Source organism: Lissotriton vulgaris, chromosome 12 (genome assembly GCF_964263255.1).
Source record: "Lissotriton vulgaris chromosome 12, aLisVul1.2, whole genome shotgun sequence".
NCBI lineage: Eukaryota > Metazoa > Chordata > Amphibia > Caudata > Salamandridae > Lissotriton > Lissotriton vulgaris.
This window is the reverse complement of record NC_141700.1, coordinates 92,613,336-92,633,411: the sequence shown is the minus strand read 5'-3', so window position 1 is coordinate 92,633,411 and position 20,076 is coordinate 92,613,336. Positions and strand designations below refer to the sequence as shown.

The window sequence follows — 20,076 nt, the reverse complement described above, 5'->3', positions numbered from 1 at the left end:
TTTTTTTCAGAGCTTGCGGTCTTAAACAGGATGGCACTTTGAAACTGCTTTTTGCTCTAGATCTCCTCTTTCCTCATGTAAATGTTCTTTCATTTCTCATTAATTGTTTTAGAATACCACAGCAGAAACTGTTTTTGTTGGGGCCCCCAAAGAATAATTTTAGACCTTCTAATGGATAACTCTGTTGTCCAAATCTATACCCTTTAGCACGGAGTGAACGGGTTTTTCTTCTTCCACATCCCCAATCTGATGTCTTTTGCTTCATCAGCATTTTTGTCCTCCCTCTAAAGATATTTTATTTCCTCCGCTTCCACTCCTTTTAAGGTTGTCTTCCTGGCTCCTAATGAGCAGGATACATTTCCCCATTATTTGTACCATTTACTCCTGCACCAGCAGTGGCCTTTTTTGTTTTAATCTTTTCACGGAACTCTGTGTGTTCATGCCTTGCGATTAAATCTAAATTAAAATGGGTTAAAAGTAGAATCATCCAAAAGAAAGCATAGATGAAGTGACACATTGTTTTTTAGACAAAAAAAGTATATTGTGAACATTATAGGACTATATGCTAGCCTATTTCATCAATACACATCATATACAAACATATGAACATAAAGGTATCTGCTTTACAAATGTTGAATCAGAGTTAAATGGAAAACCTCCACACAGTTACCATAGGGATGAAAGTTCCTGCACTTCAACACTGCTCACGTGAACCCAGAACTGAGTAGAAGATGGAAAATGATGGTCCCATAGATTTTAAAGAAGTCAGCATTGAGATTAAGCAGATCTTGCTAAGCTTAAAGTCAGTATTGATGGTAAGAATGGACTTTAGAATGATCCAAACCAATGGTCAACATCAATGTTAAGATACACAGCATTAACGTTAGGCCAAGCATCAGCAATATTCAGATTGTTCGCTTCAACTTTCAGCTGGTCAGCATCAAAGTCTAGATGGTCAGCATCAAAGATTGTCCGCATCAGAAACCGTGGGAATTTTACCATCAACTTCTCAAAGGTTCTCTTTAGAGGCATCTGGTTGTTTCTGTGAGCAACCTTTTTCTATAAAGTTCATTGCCTTGAAAGTTTCCACAGTAACTCCTGGTCATTTGTGTGGGATAGCAAAAGACTTCCCATTGCCTCTTCGTCACTGCGGCACCGTGAAACCATACTAAATTCACATTGCATACATACACCATATAGAGTTAGACAGTATAAAAAGGACAGCAAGCCAAACGGGCATTCAAAATACTATAAAAAAAAAACAAAACAAAAAAGCAAACCAGAAATATCTGTACAGCCCTACATGATTCTGCAGGGAGTGAGCTTCTCAGCAACATCACAGGAAAGGCAAATTGCAGAAGCATTTCATATTCCAACCCAATAAAGTAAAAAATGGAAATCGGAAGTGATGTCTATCTATCTATCTATCAACATACCTGATAACTGGTAGTTGGGTAAATTGTGACTCAGGGGTGCCTGTTTTTGCATTTGAGCGCGTGCATGAGAAGGAGCAGAGGGGTGTGCTTGGAGAGGATTCTGCAGTATGCCTATCTGCACACTGAGTATGTGTATTCTTCTATTCACATTTAATGTGCCTGTGCATGTGTGCAGTATACAAAGGAATCTGAGTGCTTCCCTGTGCGTGTTTTTGTTATTTGTCTTTGAGTTCATCTCTTCAGTTTGTGTCGAATGCAGTGTTTGTTTTCCAGCGCAAGAGTAAACTGAGATTCACTTCAGAAGCAAACGGAGATAAAGAATATGCATGCACAGATTTGCTATATACAGAAAAGAAAACAACAGTGCTAAAATGAGTGACCTATAAAATCCAATATCATTCTAGGACTGCTTAGGCCATGTCTGGATGTTATTGGTCTTCTGTGGTGGGCCCTCATTACCCATTAGGTAATCGCCAAAAGAGGAGCCTGGCATTGATTTATTGAGTTATTCTTGGCACTGAACTATATATGGGTACCTAATGTGCAGAGTCCCAGAGCTAGGCCTGGTAATTCTGTTCACAAACCGACGACATGATGCCAATGGCATTGGTAACTGTAGAGGTGGGGTGTGGTGGTCCTCTTACCAGTTATTATGGGTAGGACCCCTTAGGGAATCATGAATAATACTGCAACCCATTTCGAGGCATTTCACTTGGAGATTCAGTGGCCAAAATCTCTTAGTGAAATGCACCAGAACCGAGGCATTACCGCACACCTCGTAGTTCCACTAAGGCCAGCTACTTCCATTACGGTCTCCATCGGAATTACGGACAACCTCATAGTAAGACTCCTGACGGTTCCAATAAACTTTACATAGCTTCGTGGATAATACTTTTCAGTAATCTATACTAGTGGTTTCAGAATTTGTGGATGTGTAAATGCAGTGAGGATCATAGTTTTGGTGGTTGGTAATTGTGCAGACCTCAAAAAAAAAAAAACACAAAATGGAAGGTTTGTGCAGCATGTGTATAAATAGATCTACAGTATGCATATTAGAGAACCAATGGCAATTGGTTAGTTGTATGCATTTCTGCACAGGCACATTTGGGCGCCAGTAAATATGGTAAATAATGTATTTATCAGCATTGATAGGCAAATACATTTGGGAATGTAAGTGTGCTCTATGAAGTCTGTTTCACAGCTTCATTACTGAAGCACACTGGGAATCCAGTTTCCATAGGTAAAGCTTCTGCAGAAATACACATTCATGTTTTCAATCTCATTTCTAATTGGTTACTGCTTGGTGTTTTTGCAGGGAATGGCACATACTGGTTTACTGGAATCAAATACTGTTTAGTTAACAAGCACAAACATATAGGTATATGCCGTCAATCCTGCATATACCTGCTTGAATATATTTTCAGGATTTCATCAGTGTGCACCTGGATTTGTAAGCCTATACCATTAGCACTGAGCATGTCTAGGTAGTGAGGCCTATGCTATCAGGGTTCTTTATCTGGAGGAGTACCTCAGTGTTGTGTGTATAGGCAGGATGAGAGTGATATTTGGAACCTCTCTGCATATACCATCAGTGTTGGGTGTAGGTATATACCTTCGTATATACCTTCAAGGCTCATCTTCACATACAGTCAAATAACTTTAATGTTGGGGTATTTGCATGGGTTGCATACATCAACTGTGAGGAGTGTATCCACACGGTCTGTCATGTCCCATAAGTGCTGTATTCATATGCATGGTAAGCACATGTTATCCATTATGTGGATATTTGCAATTATAACTGTGTATATCTACACTGATAGACATGTACCATCAATGCTGTGTATATCTGCACTATTTATCATATACATGTATTTGCAGTGGCAGGCATATACCATCAACACAGTGTATCTGCATTGGTAGGCAAATACCATAAATGCTGTGTCTATCTATAAGGGCGCAAATTTACAACAAGGAATTTGAATGTTCTTCAGTCCTTGCTCGGCTGTGGATCGATGCAGTTAGGTCATAGTGTGCTTCTCCATATCGTCTCCGTTAACCGCTGACATCTGTCCGTGACCACCATCCTCTTCCGGCACCTGGAAAGTAACAGAAAGCACACTTGGACTAATGCTTAATCAACAGCCACTCCGTGCAAATCAGTGATATTCCTGGAAACAGATGATCAACTAATATGACAACTTTGTTGGCACAAGGAGGATTCTACTTAAGAAATTGTTGCTTCACTTCTGGAATGGAAATCAGCACAAATATAAATTGAAAAATAGATTGCAAAAAAGTTTAAAATAATTTGCTAGGTACAGATGTAGATAACGTAATTTAATAGAAATCCCTTTTTAAAATGTGTAACTAAAGTGAAGGATTTCATAGTTCATTATTTTTCATATATTTGAAACCTTGCACGTATTATATGCTTGAACATTAATGGTGTTGTTATGTTTAAGGAGCCTGATTGGAATAGTTATAAAGTTCTTTCAATTATTAGAAGCAATGTACAGTATATGATATTTTACCTCCCAAAAGATCTCATCCTCGAAGCATTGTGTGTCAGGTGGAGAACCCAGAATGGGTATTTTCAAAATAAAACCTAGGACACAGAAAGTAAGATCAGAAAGCAGCAAGGAGGACAATCATGGACAAGCTTGTGTTATCTTTTTACTTCAGTGCATGTGACCCGATTCACAAAACACAAAAAAATCTACACTTTTAAACATGTACTGCTGCATATCGGTGTAAATGTAGGACTTTTGGGAATTCACAAACATTCCTAGTGGTACCCATGGACATCATCAGTAGTTGCAGCTTTCTAGGCATCTGTTTAAGAATCCACAAACATTCCCAGTAGTACCCATGGAAAGCATCAGTAGTTGCAGCTTTCTAGGCGCCCATTTGAGAATCCACAAACGTTCCCAGTAGTTCCCATGGAAAGCTCCAGTAGCTGCAGCTTTCTAAGCATACTTTTGGGAATTCACAAACATTCCCAGTAGTACCCATGAAAAGCTTCAGTAGTTGTAGCTTTCTAGGCGCCCATTTGAGAATCCACAAACGTTCCCAGTATTACCCATGGAAAGCTCCAGTAGCTGCAGCTTTCTAAGCATACTTTTGGGAATTCACAAACGTTCCCAATAGTACCCGTTGGAAAGCTCCAGTAGTTACAGCTTTCTAGAAGTCTGTTTGGGAATCCACAAACGTTCCCAGTAGTACCCATGGAAAGCTCCAGTAGTTGCAGCTTCCTAAGCATACTTTTGGGAATTCACAAACATTCCCAGTAGTACCCATGGAAAGCTTCAGTAGTTGCAGCTTTCTATGCGCCCATTTGAGAATCCACAAACGTTCCCAGTATTACCCATGGAAAGCTCCAGTAGCTGCAGCTTTCTAAGCGTACTTTTGGGAATTCACAAACGTTCCCAATAGTACCCATTGGAAAGCTCCAGTAGTTACAGCTTTCTAGAAGTCTGTTTGGGAATCCACAAACGTTCCCAGTAGTACCCATGGAAAGCTCCAGTAGTTGCAGCTTCCTAAGCATACTTTGGGGAATTCACAAACATTCCCAGTAGTACCCATGGAAAGCTTCAGTAGTTGCAGCTTTCTAGGCACCCATTTGAGAATCCACAAACGTTCCCAGTAGTACCCATGGAAAGCTCCAGTAGCTGCAGCTTTCTAAGCGTACTTTTGGGAATTCACAAACATTCCCAGTAGTACCCATGAAAAGCTTCAGTAGTTGTAGCTTTCTAGGCGCCCATTTGAGAATCCACAAACGTTCCCAGTATTACCCATGGAAAGCTCCAGTAGCTGCAGCTTTCTAAGCGTACTTTTGGGAATTCACAAACGTTCCCAATAGTACCCATTGGAAAGCTCCAGTAGTTACAGCTTTCTAGAAGTCTGTTTGGGAATCCACAAACGTTCCCAGTAGTATCCATGAAAAGCTCCAGTAGTTGCAGCTTCCTAAGCATACTTTTGGGAATCCACAAACGTTCCCAGTAGTACCCATGGAAAGCTTCAATATCTTTCAAGGCGTAATTTTGGGAATTATATGTGACATTTGCTATTTCCTCAATATAGAGTTACAAGCACAGTACAATCCCTCGTTGGGGAAAAAAAGAGACTACCCGTGCAAGTGCACAGTTATTTTTTTATTTTTTCCCCTCTAATGTGTTAAATATTTTCTCATTCAGGAACCATTTCTCTAACCCCTTCGAGGCTAATGACGAGCTGGGCTCGTCATGGCGCTTACCTGCCGTGCGCGGATGACAAGGCCAGCTCGTCATGAATAATGGTTATTTTGGTGCTTCAGCGCAGAACGGGAAAACGCCTAGCAGCCATGTGGTTAAAGAAATTCGGTCTCCTTCAGAGCCAGGAAGGGGAGTCACTACAGCCATTCGCTTGCGTAAATCTGAGACGATTTCCAGGGTGGGAAAGGGTTATAGAAGAGTTTGTGGATGCTCATAAACTCTCTAGGCAAACCACAACATAATATGCCCACTGGCTTCCATGAGTGCAATTTACTGTTGTGTAATACAGTAGTAAAACCATTTATACCTGCCAAGTATCATTTCTGGATACCGGACAGGGGTAAATGGATGTTTATACTGCAGATGGTTTTGTGACTTGGGCCAAATCTATTTAGCAAAGAGAAGTATTATTCATTACTTCTTAACTTTTCATTTGCAAGATTAGGTTTGTATCCGGACATTAATAATTTACGCTGTTAATGTTGTTTTGAGTTGCTCTGTTCATAAAACTATTATAGACCCATTAAGAAATAAAAGCAACCAGGGCGGAGTAGTTTTCGACTTTTCCTTCTTATTTAACATCCCATGGCTAACAGGCTGGTAGAATAGCTCAGTGGCTTGAGTTCTTGCTACTGACATCTGCTGTAACCTGAGGTTACAAGATGGAACCCTAATAAGGCCAATCGCAGCCCTCCATCATTCTGTGATAATTAAATTCAATACCATTAATCTTGCTAATATTAGTGTTTATCAGTACCAGCCCACTCACTGAGCCAAGGCCTCTCCCGCCTGAGCAAAAAGATAGGTGGCTAAGCCCCAAACCATAAATAAGATCGACCACAACATTCTCCCTACCCATCACCCTGTATCCATTCTGTCAGCTCTTGCAAAGTCTCTGTAAAATCTGCTGGTTTACCAGCTTCAGGTACATGTGACAAAATAACCATGATGTTATGCTTTATTTCCAAACCTGGATTAGAGAATTCTATTTGTGGCTGACCCTGGTCCAATCAGGACGCTGGTACTGCACAAGCTTTATATGGTAACCTTGGGTTAAAAAGACTATAGAGTTATGTCAAAATGTTTGCGAACTCCCTTCTAATCTAGGTGTTGCAAGTAGAACATTGTTAACAATTCTATAATGCCCTCAAGCAGCCTCTGCTTGTGCAGTTGAACAGTCCATGTTATGTTATATTGATTTGTATAGTGCACTAATCACCCAAGAAGGTATCCAGGCACTTGGGCAAGGTGTGTAGTCTCTAAAGTGCTTATATGAAGAGCCAGTCCTTCAGCTTCTTGCAGAACTCAAGAAGTGAGGAGGAGATTCTTATGTGTTGAGGGAGGTCATGTCATGGGAGCGATGTAGGAGAAAGAGCGACCTCCAGTTTTGCCTTTGCGAATGTGGGCAAGACCAAGTGAGGCAGAGTGTAGGTGTCTGGTGGGTTGGTGGAAGTTTATGTGGCTGTTTAGGTATTCTGGTCCTGTTTTGTGCAGGGCTTTGCATTTTTATCAGACCCTCAATGCAGAGTCCTTCTCCTCTTTCACCTGTTCTCAAACATACTTGCGGACAGCTCCTAGACATAGTTAAGTCTGTAAGTTATGTTTTCCATTACGTACAAGAATGGACTCTCACACCTGGCATATTCATACGGAGTGCTGAAACCTCATATAACCCTGCTGCCCTCATTTCTGATCACTTTCCTTATCAAAGCCTTTTCTCATTCCTTTTAGATGGATTTATGTGAGCACTGAATTCACATTTCCAAACATGATAACACTATTTAAAAAGACTTCTCTTGGACACAGGACGATCAGCTTAATGGCATTGGTGCAATGTATATTACCTTTCAATTGTTGTTTGGATACATTCTTTATTTAATATGATTCGCCTAGGCATTGCTTTTCAAATCTAAATTAGGAAAGAAACAGAAGTGACAATGCATGACTGTCCAAACGCTTTGAGCCCATGGCATAAAAGAAGTAAGATTATGGCCAGAGATCTCCACTTGCACCTGAACGCATTTTTCCTATTCACCAATATTGTCGAAAGTCTACCTGGAAAGCTACACCAGGAGCAGGTGGTGTCCAGGCACACTCTGGAGAAGGTCTAGTGACCTTTCAAACAGACTCCTACTCCGGCTGTGCAGCGTTCTCCATATTAAGGAACCCCATACATTGGAAATAGGATCTGCTGTTCAAATGCTATCTTGGCCTTTACCTGTAAGTTAGTGTGTTTTGGAATTCCTGTTCCAGTCAAGGTACCCTCTTTAGTGAGTCTTCCTTAGGTTTTTTCCATTTAGACTACTGGTTATGAAGAGGAGTCCAAATTGTTAACAAGGTGATTTTTTTTTTAGGGGGTTTGGGGTGACATGTGGTATTACTCCCTTACTATGCCGCTGAGCTTTTTTTGTTTTTATGAATTTCCTGCTTGACGTCTGGAGTACAGCAGGCATTCACTTGTTTAAGTTGCTAGAGTGGCCATTCAGCCTTGTCCAGTTGCCAGACTCCAATTGCCAGAGTTGCCATTTAGCCTTGTTCTTTCTTAAGCAGATGGTTTGTTTGTTTGTTTATGACATTTGTTGAGCGCTTGGTTGCACAGAGAACAGTGCGTCCCTGCGCTGACGAACCTACCTACAACTCTTCAGCTTAGCTCACAGAGGGGAAGCATAGGAACAAGGGAGAACTATACTGAGTTTATCATGGGAAAAAGATGGGTTTTCAGCCTCTGTCTGAACCTGGTTTCAGACGGCTCCATCCTCAGTTCAATAGGCAGATTATTCCATTCGTTGCTTGCATGGTGTCTGAATGAACGTCCTCCCATCCTTGCTCTATGGATCCGGGGCACCACTAATAGCATGCTACCCATCGACCTCAAAGGACGTGAAGGGCGATAGACAGGAAGCAAGTCCTGCAGATATGGAGGTGCTTTTTTGTGAGCTATACGGTGGGTGATGCACATAGTTTTAAATTTAATTCTCTTCCTTATTGGAAGCCAATGAAGGGAGCGTAATGCATGTTTCCCAGAAGCTCTCCTAGGGAGGTTAAGGACCAGCCTCGCAGCTGCGTTTTGTACGCGTTGTAGCTGTGACAGGCCCTTTTTACTAAGTCCACATAGGAGAGAGTTCCCGTAATCTAACTGGGAGGTGACCAGGGCGTGTACCATAGTTTTTCTGGAGCTGGGGGGCAATAGGTCCAGGATTTTCCTTAGGACCTTCAAGAGTCCATAGCATTTTCCCGCGACCTTACCCACGTGATTGGTGTAGGCTAGATTAGAGTCCAGAAGAAAGCCAAGGTTTGAGTGAGTGAGATGAGTGAGATGATGTATTTGTTCTTCATTTTTGGTAAATTTACCAGATAGAAACAATTACTCTATTTTGCATCCTATTATTATTGTTGTAAATTAGTACTTGTATCGTGAACAATCAGCCTTTAGTAGGGCTTTGCAGCACCTTTTGGTAATTTGGTATTTGATTTTCCAAATGTTTGCAGACTAGAGTCTTATTGAGCCACTACGTAGCCTACTACCTTCACCCCACACCAAAACAAGGATGTTCAGCACTGGCAGGCAAAATGTCAATTTAATTCAAGAGCCTTCACCTTCTCTCTACCATGCAAATTGATGATGAGGGCATGGAAGGGACTGATACTGAGTTTATGGTGCTTGCTTTGATACTTCCCCACTAATGTTGTAGTCGTATTTGTTTAAGGTTTGATTCTGTGGGGTCAGCGCAATCTCATTTATGGTAGGGCATATCCTATTTTTAGTAAGGATTAGGTCATTGAGGAGCACAGGAGTAATCTTGTGATTCTTTTTACCCAGTATTTAGAGTACTTTGATCCTCATCTCCGTTCTTAGGCCCCCCCCATCACATCCCTCCCAGCCCAAAGGTATTTGCTCGCACAGAACATTTTCTGGATTTGGTTGGCTCACCAGAAGCTTTCCGGATTAGCATACCCCTTGGAGCACTGTCCTGGTGGACAGCTGGTTCATTTCAGATTTTACAGTGGTAGGGTTTCCTTCCGGTTTTATGGACTTACTTAACTTAGTTTTTCATAGCACATGGCAGAGAAGCCTTGGCGCAAAAGAGATGACCAGAGAGTAATTGCACCATCAACAGGCACCTCTAGTAGCACCTTGACAGTCACAAGCACTACATCATGTACTAGGAAAATCACACTACCCATCTCTAGTATTGCATATACATGCCATTTAGGTGGAAATGAACGTACCAACACAACACATATTTGTACCTAAAGAACTAACAGCATAATTGCTGTGTTCCCTTGGATTAAAAAAATGTCTCACTGAGCTGGTACTGTTACATAAAATGTCAGGAATGGCATTTCTTAAAAAACGAGTCTTTCAGTGGGATAGAACTACCAGTCTTGCAATACTCTTTTTTTTAAGCTCTCAACCACCTTTGGAATGCTGCATTTGTCAGTGGTTAACATTCAACTTCCTGAGCCATCGTTGCGTCAAAAATGGAATAGCATTGAAGTACTCAACATTCAAAAATGAAAAGACTTCACAATGGGTATGCTTTACATCCACGTAGGGCACCAACTTACCTACAAGGATACCTCCAAACAGAGCAAATCCCAGGGCAACAACCAACGACAGTGCCTGGTAGACTGCCTGCCTCTGCGCTGTTCGGGTTCCATCCGCGATCAGAGGGAAGACATCGCCCATCCTGGAATAGAGGTGACATGGAGCTGTTTGGTACTGATTGTGAAGCCCTGGACAACTAGCAATAGAGCATATGATGGAATGGGTGGAAGACAATGTGTGCCTCAGGTTTGACAGCCAAGTGAACGGCTAAAGTTGAGAACATTTGAAATAAAAAGACACCAATGGATTTAGCAAAGAAAAAAATTCGACAGAGCCAAAACCCTACCCATCCGTTCAGGGTGCCGAAATATTGTCACCTTTTAATCAGGGCTACTGAAATTATGTAATACTGCAGTTGCAAGCTTTCTACGTAATTCATGATTTTTTGCACTGGCCACATATTCTATAATTACTAGATAATTTGCAGCTTTCAGCAAACAAATGTACTTAGCTCAAATGAAGGAAAAATTAGTAAAGAAAATGCAGCACGTGATGCAGTTACCTCCTGCATGGAGTTTCATATGTGTAATTCTACACACTCCTAGTTTAAAATGATGCAGTGATAAAACCATGTACGCCTCAGGAATGTTTCTATTTCTTTGCAGCTGACAATGCGTTTACCATTGTCCCCCGAGACATTGTTAAATATCAGTCAAGACTCATACTAACTAGCAAACATGACATTTAGGTTTTGCCTCTAGATAGCTTTAGCTGTTTGATTGTAATACACTTATTTATTTCTGTTAACTATTTATACGTCAAACGAGACCGGAGAGATATTCAGGGGTTTTACAAATAACCTATCAAACCAGTACTAGGGATAGATCAAGCTACAGACGGGAATATTGCATTCACAACAAAGAACCTTCAATATATACAAATCTATCTATCAAAAGGTTTTGTGTAGAGTGAATGGGCTCAATGTTGAAAGGTTGATCAGGTCATATTGTATATACCAGAGGCGCAACTAGAGCCAAATTTCGAGGGGGGAGGGGGCTAAGAAAAAATTTCGGTTGGGGGGGGGGCTGAACCTTTAATAAGTAGGCAGGGTGGAGCTGCAGGGGCTCTTAGAAGGGGTGAAACAACTGCAAGGTCTAATTAACATTCAAATGGTCTTTTAAAGACCTGTGAAACGATCGGGTGCGGCCCTGTGTGTGCCCGGGATCTGTCGCATCCCGGGCTGCCACACACGAGGGGTGGTGGGGCTGAAGCCCGGTGAGTCCAATGGGTGTTGCGCGCCTGGTCTATACTGATTTAGCCTTTCTTTGCAATAATCTTGCACGGGGTCAGAAACTATTTGAACCAAAGTATGTTGGCTGTTTCTTGAAAGTAGCGAGAGGCGTGAGCGGTCTACAGTTTACTTGTAAACGGTTCGATGCGGTAACAGCTGCTACAGAGAATGACTGTTTGCTCGCTAGTGAAACCTTAAATTCTGTAACCCCTAGCAGTAGATAATCTTTGTTTCTCGGACACTTGTATCCTCCTGAGATGGTTAAAAGCTCTACAATATATGGAGGACAGTTTTCATGTATTACCTCAAGGGCCAATACATAGTGTTTGAAACAGAAGTACAATAATGCATATGAACCAGTCTGTATATAATAATGTATATACTTCAGAGTAGGCTTTGGGTCTGTTCCATGTCCCTGATTCATGGCGTGCCTCCCTATTCTTCTGTTTGTCCTGCCCAATGGAGCATTTCTGTGTCACCGTGTGTTGATTGGATGAGTTGTACCCTTCACTGATGTCAGAAACCTGTACTGCAGCGCAAGAAGGACCACTTTCTCTCCATCTCTCTAAGCTCTCATTTCTGTTCCCGCTCCCGCTCCCCCTCTGTTCCCTTTCCCACTCTACAGACTCTCTACTTCACTTCTGCTCTTCCTGTAGAGCCAGCTTTTTGTGCGCCTGCCTCACCCTAGGGTTCAACCGCTGCCTGCCACATATACAGTGGCAAGTGACCAGTGACCAACAGTGAATAGTTTTAAAGCCTTTCCAAGGTGCTAGCCTGCGTATGCGCATGCATGATCAGTGATCTTATAAAAAAAAGAATTAGCAAAGCCAAAAGGTCTGGTTCCCTGCATCACAGGCAGGACCTATTAGCTTGGCAGATTCTGTTTTGTATTGACACTGTTTGAGCATGTCAGGTCTCCCAGTGTCTCCTCATTGTGTCAATGAGACTCCTTCCCTGGTGGGCTGCTTGAAAAACCAGAACTTACCCATCACCGTAGATATCTGCTGTGGCGAGGGATGCCACAAGGGCACCAATGAGAGCTGCCATCACGCCTGGCATTCCATGGAGGTTATGAACGCCACACGTGTCCTGTATCTTAAGTTTGGAGTCCAGGATCGGCTGTAAAATAAAATAAAAATGCCAGAAACTCACAACTGATCCTGGTTACAAGTACACATTCCATGAACATTTTTCTGAAGGAAACAAAAGTGTAATAGGTGTGATGCCTAAATTATTCTCAGGCACTGGATTATTCTGGGCGCATTCCAGTCCAATTTTCTTTGCTCACAATGCTACTACAGACAAACACCAACATTATTCATATCAGACTTCACCCAACTCCTATTGCAACATTCCACCCAAGCCAAACCCCTTTCCTCTTCCCCAATCACGCTGCCATATTGGGGGCACTGTCGCCTAAAGTCCCGCACACCTCTGTGTACTGCTCGGATTGCCTACCATCGTTCACCCTCACATCCCACCAATGTCAGCACTCCACACAGCCCAACAGGACATGGATCCACCAAGCTCACCAATGGGTAGCACATTTTTCAACCTGTACCCGCACTTAACTCTGCTCACTAGTATCAGGCGGTGGCGTAGCATCGGGGGGGCCACAGGGCCAGTTGCCCCGGGGGCAAAATTCCTTAGGGGTGCAGTTAAAAGGAAAAAATGTGGAAAGGACTCAGGAAGGGCTGACGGTCCGTGGGTTAGGGGGTGCAACACTTGCTTTGCCCCAGGTGCTGGCAACCCACGCTACACCGCTGGTATCAGGCTTCAAGCTGCCCACAGGTGCAGGTTCTCACATTATCACCGTCAAATCAAGGTGTTAAAATTACGCACTCAACCAGTGCCAGCTCCCGAGAGTCCACCAAGCTTCTCATGTTGCCTACTGGTGCCACCTACCTCTGCTTCACACTAGTGCCTGCCCACAAGTACCAAGTCACTATTAAAGTCATCCGTGATATCTCCTCACAAGTGTCCCCTCATCACATTGTCCTCGGTGTCTTCTCCTCAACAGTGTAGGCTACTCACACTGCCCAGCAATGCTTTCTTCCTCACAGTGACCAGCGAATCATCTCTTCACACTGTCCATCAATGCCAGCTCCTAACACTACCCATTATTGCCAACTTCTCACACAGCCCACAAGTGCCAGCTCAGCTTCTAACACTACTCGCTGCCCCTGAAGCTCCTCCTTCTGCTCATCAATGCCAGTTCCTCACACTGACCTCCTATGTGCCTCAAAATGCTGCGAAGGTGAATGGAAAAGTGGGGACCCGACTAGTCCATCTCAGGTCTGCGCATTTTTTTTCTATGCAAAATATTACCAGTTTTTATGGCATCTTTCTTACGCTTTCCTATCCATTGTGTAACATAACCCTTCCTTTCTTCTGCTTTATGTATTTTCCTAGATTCCCATCTCCCGCTACCTCTTTTTCTCGAGCCACTAGCACCTACCAGCAGAGGGCCCTGGCACAGCCACTAACCCATCTCACCACTGAGCCCAGGCACAGGTACAGCGACCAAGAACTATGATCACAAAGCCCTTGCCCAGCAGGCCGCACCACAGAGCCCTGGCACAGCCACCAGGGCACCTCATCATAGGTCCAAGGCGCCTTTCACCAAACAACCCTGGCACAGCCATCAGCAGCACTCATAACACCATGGGTCTTGTAGGCAGATACTCTAAAGTACAGCAAAGTCCTTCAGAGCCCTACAGAGACCCTCGCTTAGAGACCACCTTCATTGTATTCACCCTAACGCTGCCTTGCTAAAAGAAAGTCCTCATTCAGTCAGGCCAAAAAATGTCAAGGGAAAGTTGGAGTTGGATCAGCATTTTATTATTGGGGAGTCCTAGAACTTTGACTGGTTGCTCTCAAAGTAACCCTGCAAGCCTAAACTAAGAATGTGTTAGTGCAACAGCAAAATCTTTTCACTATCAACAAGACAAGCCTATTGTCTTAGTCGGTGCAGAGCCAAGACGTTCCACCGTGAGATATTCCTAATTTTGGCCTTCAGCTGTCGCTCATACAAACCTGTTATATGGGCCCATCCTCTAAACAGCACCCTCATTGTGATCACCAGTAGACACGAGAGGCGTTTTGAAGCTACGCCCATCATAAAGGAGAGATTTTACAGCTTCGGAGAGATAAGGTATAAACTGGCACATAAAGCCACAGCTAAGCGGGAGCTATGTCAATGATTGACTTTTAACAATTAACCATGGGCAGCTGTTCAATCATTTACAATAACCTTCCTGTCCATTGTTCCTTCTATATAGCTTGATTCTTTTTTGTTTTCAATTAATTTTAATTGAGCTTACACTGCGATTCAACCATCATCAACAATGTGGGAACTAAAGAATCTGGACCCCCCCAAAAAATATCAATTTTCTTAAACTTCACATCACAGTGGATTCTTTCCAGTTCCGCCAACTCTGCTTATACTCGCCACATAATGTAGGTTGTTTCATTATATTGACTTTTTACTGTATTTTACAGTCTGCTACACAAAGAAAGGGAAGAGGGTTAAATGGGATTATTGATAGGGGACATCTAAGTGATTATTAGGCAGGACTTTGATACTGTGCTTATCTAAACTTCGTATGTTAGCCATTCTGTGAAGATCTCCTTTGTTAGGGACTGTTAAAGTGCGATTGGGACAAAGGTCAGCATCAACAAACAGGCCTGAGCTGTGCATGATAATTCAACTCTTTGTGGAAGGTGTTTTCTGCGGCAGTGGTATTTTTCCTGTGGGACATGCAAAGGCTTGGAAGGTCTCCACTGTTAGCTTTTCATTCCATTATGGACTCTTATGACAGCTTTTGGAAGCCTGAATCTCTATTCTCAGAGCCTATGCCTATGCCACACCCACACGGTGCCACTCTGGTCGTAGGACACATTCATGTCATGCCTCTTCCCCTGTGCCAGTATGGTGTTCACTAGTCAAAAAACCCATTTGCAGAACGCACAAGGTTGAGAAATACTGTTTTTGAGAATATCTTTTCTGGGGGAATGCAGTTTCATCAAAAGACGAGGACTGAATTTGAAGTCCAGTATGTAAAAAAAGTCTTCTAATTTCTGATTTATTATGAATTTTTAGAACCAAACATACAAAAGAAGATCACGTTTTTTGGAGGCGAGACTAAAAAGGACCATGTAAGTCAGTTTTCCCATTCGATTTCTACGGTGGCCTAGACTAGACGGAACAGAGAGGCCAGCCAAAGAAGAGACTAAGGGCCGGATGTATCAAAGGGTTTTGCCCATTCTGTGTCTATGGGGAAATATGTTGATCCATATGGCCCTAAGTCAGAAGGAATGAAGAATTGGTCAGAGGCACCTGAGAGGTGAGTACTTCTAGAAAGTACATTACTTCTAATGTTAATTATTGTCCTGGGTCTCTGCATGGTGGACCATGGGAAAATGAAGAAAATATCGTTCTGAATTTCTATACCAATAAAGTTGAAGAGCAAAACACCTGGTGAATGAGAGTCTAGCTACACTTTCTTCTAAAACATCATGTGATCCTGCACGGAGTATACTCACGCTGAGGAATTTGAACCCGAAGGTGGAAATGATGCCAGCCAGGGCCCCTGCAATCATGGATCCAAATGGAGTCAGCATCATCTCAGCAGAAGTACCCACGGCCACGCCCCCGGCCAACGCGGCATTTTGGATGTGAACCTGCAGAAACAGAACAAGATTGTTGTTCATACCCAGAAAGTCAAAGCAAGAATAAACAAAGTACATACCTGTAACTACAGTTCCCCAGAGGTGGTATATGTCATAACCTAATTCTGCATCAAAAGGAAAATACCATTTCACACAATTGCCATTCTTCTAACTACGAAGGAGAGGCCCATTCTTATTGAAAACTGGGGAGGCCTCTTTTAGAAGACATAACAATGTCGAAAGTTTGGGAGCCCCATGGTCTTAATAATACAAAAATAATCCACCTTTTACTATCTCCCCTTAGCCTCACCTACCTCGTATCCCTGTGAATTTATGCTTCTACCTACTTTTTAATGTACACTCAACTTTTCAACTATTTAAATAGATTATTATATAGATCTTTGATATAGATCCAGTCTACCATTACCTTTCTAAATTTGGATACCAATGATTAGAATTAGAGCTTATTTACAAAGAGAAGAAACTTATTTACTTATTAATTGAGCAAGTAATAGTATTTCGAGGGACAGCGAAAACACTTGGTAAATAACCCTATAGTACAAAATAATACAGAGTGTTTCGTCACAGATACATTTGTAAAATACAAAACAATACAGTTGCACTTTTCACAGATTTTTTTTAAGTCCTAGGCCTATAGGTGGTAAGTGACAATAAACAAGCTAGAGAAACAGTTAACATTGCACAGGATAGACAACAAAGATGTCAACTGTTGTTTTTGGTACGGCTGCACTTTTCCTTAAAAATGCATTTATTGGTTCGCTTATAACTTGGAACTGTGTGATGAACCTGCAGGAAATTTGACACACCATTAGAAAAACTAGCTGGAGTTGGGCTGTCCAAGTATCTTGCAGATCTATAGGGAGGATAAAAAATGAATTTCTTGGTTTTAGCTCCATAGCACATTCTGCTTCACTGCAGCAAAACACACTTGTATGTATGTATTCCAAACTGGACATGAAATTGGGGTTTGGGTAATACCATTCAGTTGTTTATGAGATATTAGTACTTGAAAAAGGGTTGTGCAGGCACCGAAGAGTACAAATTTAAAGTGTTCTGTCTTTTAAACTTACAAGCTGGGAACTTAAGAGTTATATCAATCATATTAGAATGTTTTGCGAAATGAGATTGGCTGATGAAAGAATTATGTTTTTCCTTCATCGTGGAATTCGTAGTTGTGCCCATCCTCGTAAGCTTTGTGTCATAAGAAAACAATCAAGACAGTAGACCACGACCACCAGATCTGGGCTACAAAGAGGGTAGGCAGGTACCCAGAGGCGAGGGAATATTGCTCAAAGTAAAAAAAATGAAAACTTTTGTGAATGGTAAAAATGCGAATACTGAAAAACCCATGTGGGTTTTGATGTAGGCAGCGAGCCCCATTTTCTTTAATTTGAAACTTTCTGTGAATTTGTGAACTTCAAAAAAGGCAGATTAAGTTTGAGGAACAAAACTGTGTGCAGGGCCACGTAAAATACATGGGTGGTTAAGTGCTGGACCTGGCTATGGCCAGTACTGCTTCAAACACTGCCAATTTCTAAAGTCAGATAGTACAAGCCCTCTACGTTTTACATGGAGAATCCTCTATTCACCAAAATCAAAATGCCATTAAAGTGGCACTAGGATTTTAAATCCCTACCTAGAAAATCCCTGAAAGTCTTCAGTCATGGTCTGCTACAGAAATCAAAACTCCTGCCCTCGTCATTGTAACCATATCTCGTCTCCAAAATGGACCACTCTTGACTTCCAAGATGCTCTGGCAGACGCCACGCCTCATTGCATTGAGGACATCACTGGCGATTACACATCACTCTACGTTGCATTACATGCACATCACTACACGATACTCTATTAATATTATCAATGACATCACCATGGACACAGTATCCCTTGTTATAGTAGGTGCTATTACTTAATGATGTTGCATTGTTCACTGGTAGAAATATTGTGACTTCACGAACAGTTGATTTGGTGATCGAGTTATGGTGATCATACCCGGGGCGTTGGTTATAGTTTGCGTAATGGACCATAAATGGCAAATTTTGGGGGTTTCGGTTACAATTTAGAGCCATGACTTGAATAATTAGTGAATGTGAACATATTATACTGAAACTCGAGCTAGGCTGTGCATTTGAATGAATCTTGGCTTTTTATTTGAAAATGGTTTGCAGGTTCCAAGGAAAGATACTATCTGAACTGTTTTGCCAATACAATCTGAGAATTACAAAAAAATACTACAATGTTTGCACAAAGTATTTCAGTGGTACACTTAGGATACTGCAATTGTTGTAGTTTTCTCACACATTCATACATATCTAGGTTTTTCAGGTGTACATTTGTGCATGCTTAAATATAACCCAAGAGTGCATTTGCCCTTGCAATTTTGTTCTTTTTTTTTTTACTTCTCAAAAATCCCATACTTGACTAGAGTAAATCTCTGAGACACACAGGATGGGAATGTGTCTGCTGTCAATGATTTGTGAATAACCACAAAATATCCTGTTTCTGGCTGGGCATTCAAGAACTTAGGCTCGCATCCCCGCCTTAGTATGCCAGGAAGCCGCTGCTTTTCACAGAGTAATTTACACACAAAACTACACCTTAATAGTGACATTTTGGGTGTGAGTAGCTTCACTTGTGAGCGTATTGTCACATTTTGTGACAAGCAAATGTGAGTTTACACTAACAAATGGAGGTATTACTACACCTAGATCCAACTTAGAGGAGCAAGAATTTTGTGAATCAGATCCCAGGAGAAAGTCACCAACTGTAAGGAAAAACAGAGGCTTGCAGGCCTATTGGCAAACAACTGTATTTCCAAATAAGCCAATGCATGTCACATAGCAAGTAGGACTAGGCCCAGAGCATGTTGGCAGCACTGCCTCTGCCTCAGCATTATTTGACAAGCATGGACCGGTGTGAAATTTGCCGACTTCCAAAAAGACTACCAGTCTTTATGGGAACATTAATAAAGCAACTAAATTTAGCATGCTCACCATGTCTAGTTTTCCTTCCCCGTTGAGGAGCGCCGATGTCGAAAATGTGGCCAAGGTGCACGCTGCCAGGGAATAGTAGGTGTTCAAAGCGGTTCGGTGCTGATCATCTCCATGAGCGGTGACAGCCGAGTTGAAGCTTGGCCAGAACATCCACAGAAAAATTGTTCCTGTACACAAAAATAAAGCCAAATTATAAACATCTGTGGCTCTCATCACCTAGAACTTCATAGACATTGTCACTTATCTAAAGACACATCTACATGTATTTTTTTTATTACAAAATCGATTAGAGGCCATTTACCAGTTATGCAGGAATATTGTAGAGGCATCCCTGCACCCAGAAGTAAAGATAACTCTGATGTCCTACTTTGAATTGTGGAAATACACAGCATTGAACAGGTGAAAGGTAGGTGTGAAGACTCATGAACAATGATATGCCTAGGGTGTCTGCATTGGTTTCAACTTTTTAAAATAATATTTCCCCATTGTGTTCCCAGTGCAGATTATGCTTGCAGATTTATGAACACACCGCCGTTACTTGGTTTTCTTACCACTGGAACTCACATAATATTTTTATTTAGCAAGACTGCCTAGTATTAGTCACCTGTGTAGGTTTGCTTGGTAATCTATAGAACTAAAGCTTTTCAAAAGAGTGATGCCGCTGCCCAATGCACCTTTGTCATCAGCGATTATTCTTTAAATTGCATCTTTTTATTTAAGGCCTAACAATATTTATATGCTGGGTTGCTACCTTGGGTTAGTCTCTATGCATCAGGAACAACTGCAGTAATGAGTTATCATCCTAAAATATATTGAAAGTGAATAATGTTGTTGCTTTTTATGGAGAGAAAAACAATTCAAGATC

At 41.9% G+C, this 20,076-nt stretch overlaps 1 protein-coding gene across 1 annotated transcript in view; it reads right to left on the bottom strand.

The window, feature by feature from the left end:
* Positions 1 to 2,424: 2,424 nt before the first annotated feature.
* The window catches only part of RHBG (Rh family B glycoprotein), a 61,926-nt gene continuing 44,274 nt past the window's right edge, over positions 2,425 to 20,076 (bottom strand). Inside the window, exons 5-10 of the mRNA XM_086947321.1 lie at positions 19,212 to 19,378; positions 16,072 to 16,209; positions 12,512 to 12,645; positions 10,256 to 10,377; positions 3,968 to 4,041; positions 2,425 to 3,532 (exon numbers count right to left, since the gene is read on the bottom strand). Of these exons, the coding sequence (XP_086803447.1) occupies positions 3,455 to 3,532; positions 3,968 to 4,041; positions 10,256 to 10,377; positions 12,512 to 12,645; positions 16,072 to 16,209; positions 19,212 to 19,378 (713 nt within the window). The 3' untranslated portion in view covers positions 2,425 to 3,454. The remainder of the gene's footprint in view (positions 3,533 to 3,967; positions 4,042 to 10,255; positions 10,378 to 12,511; positions 12,646 to 16,071; positions 16,210 to 19,211; positions 19,379 to 20,076) is intronic.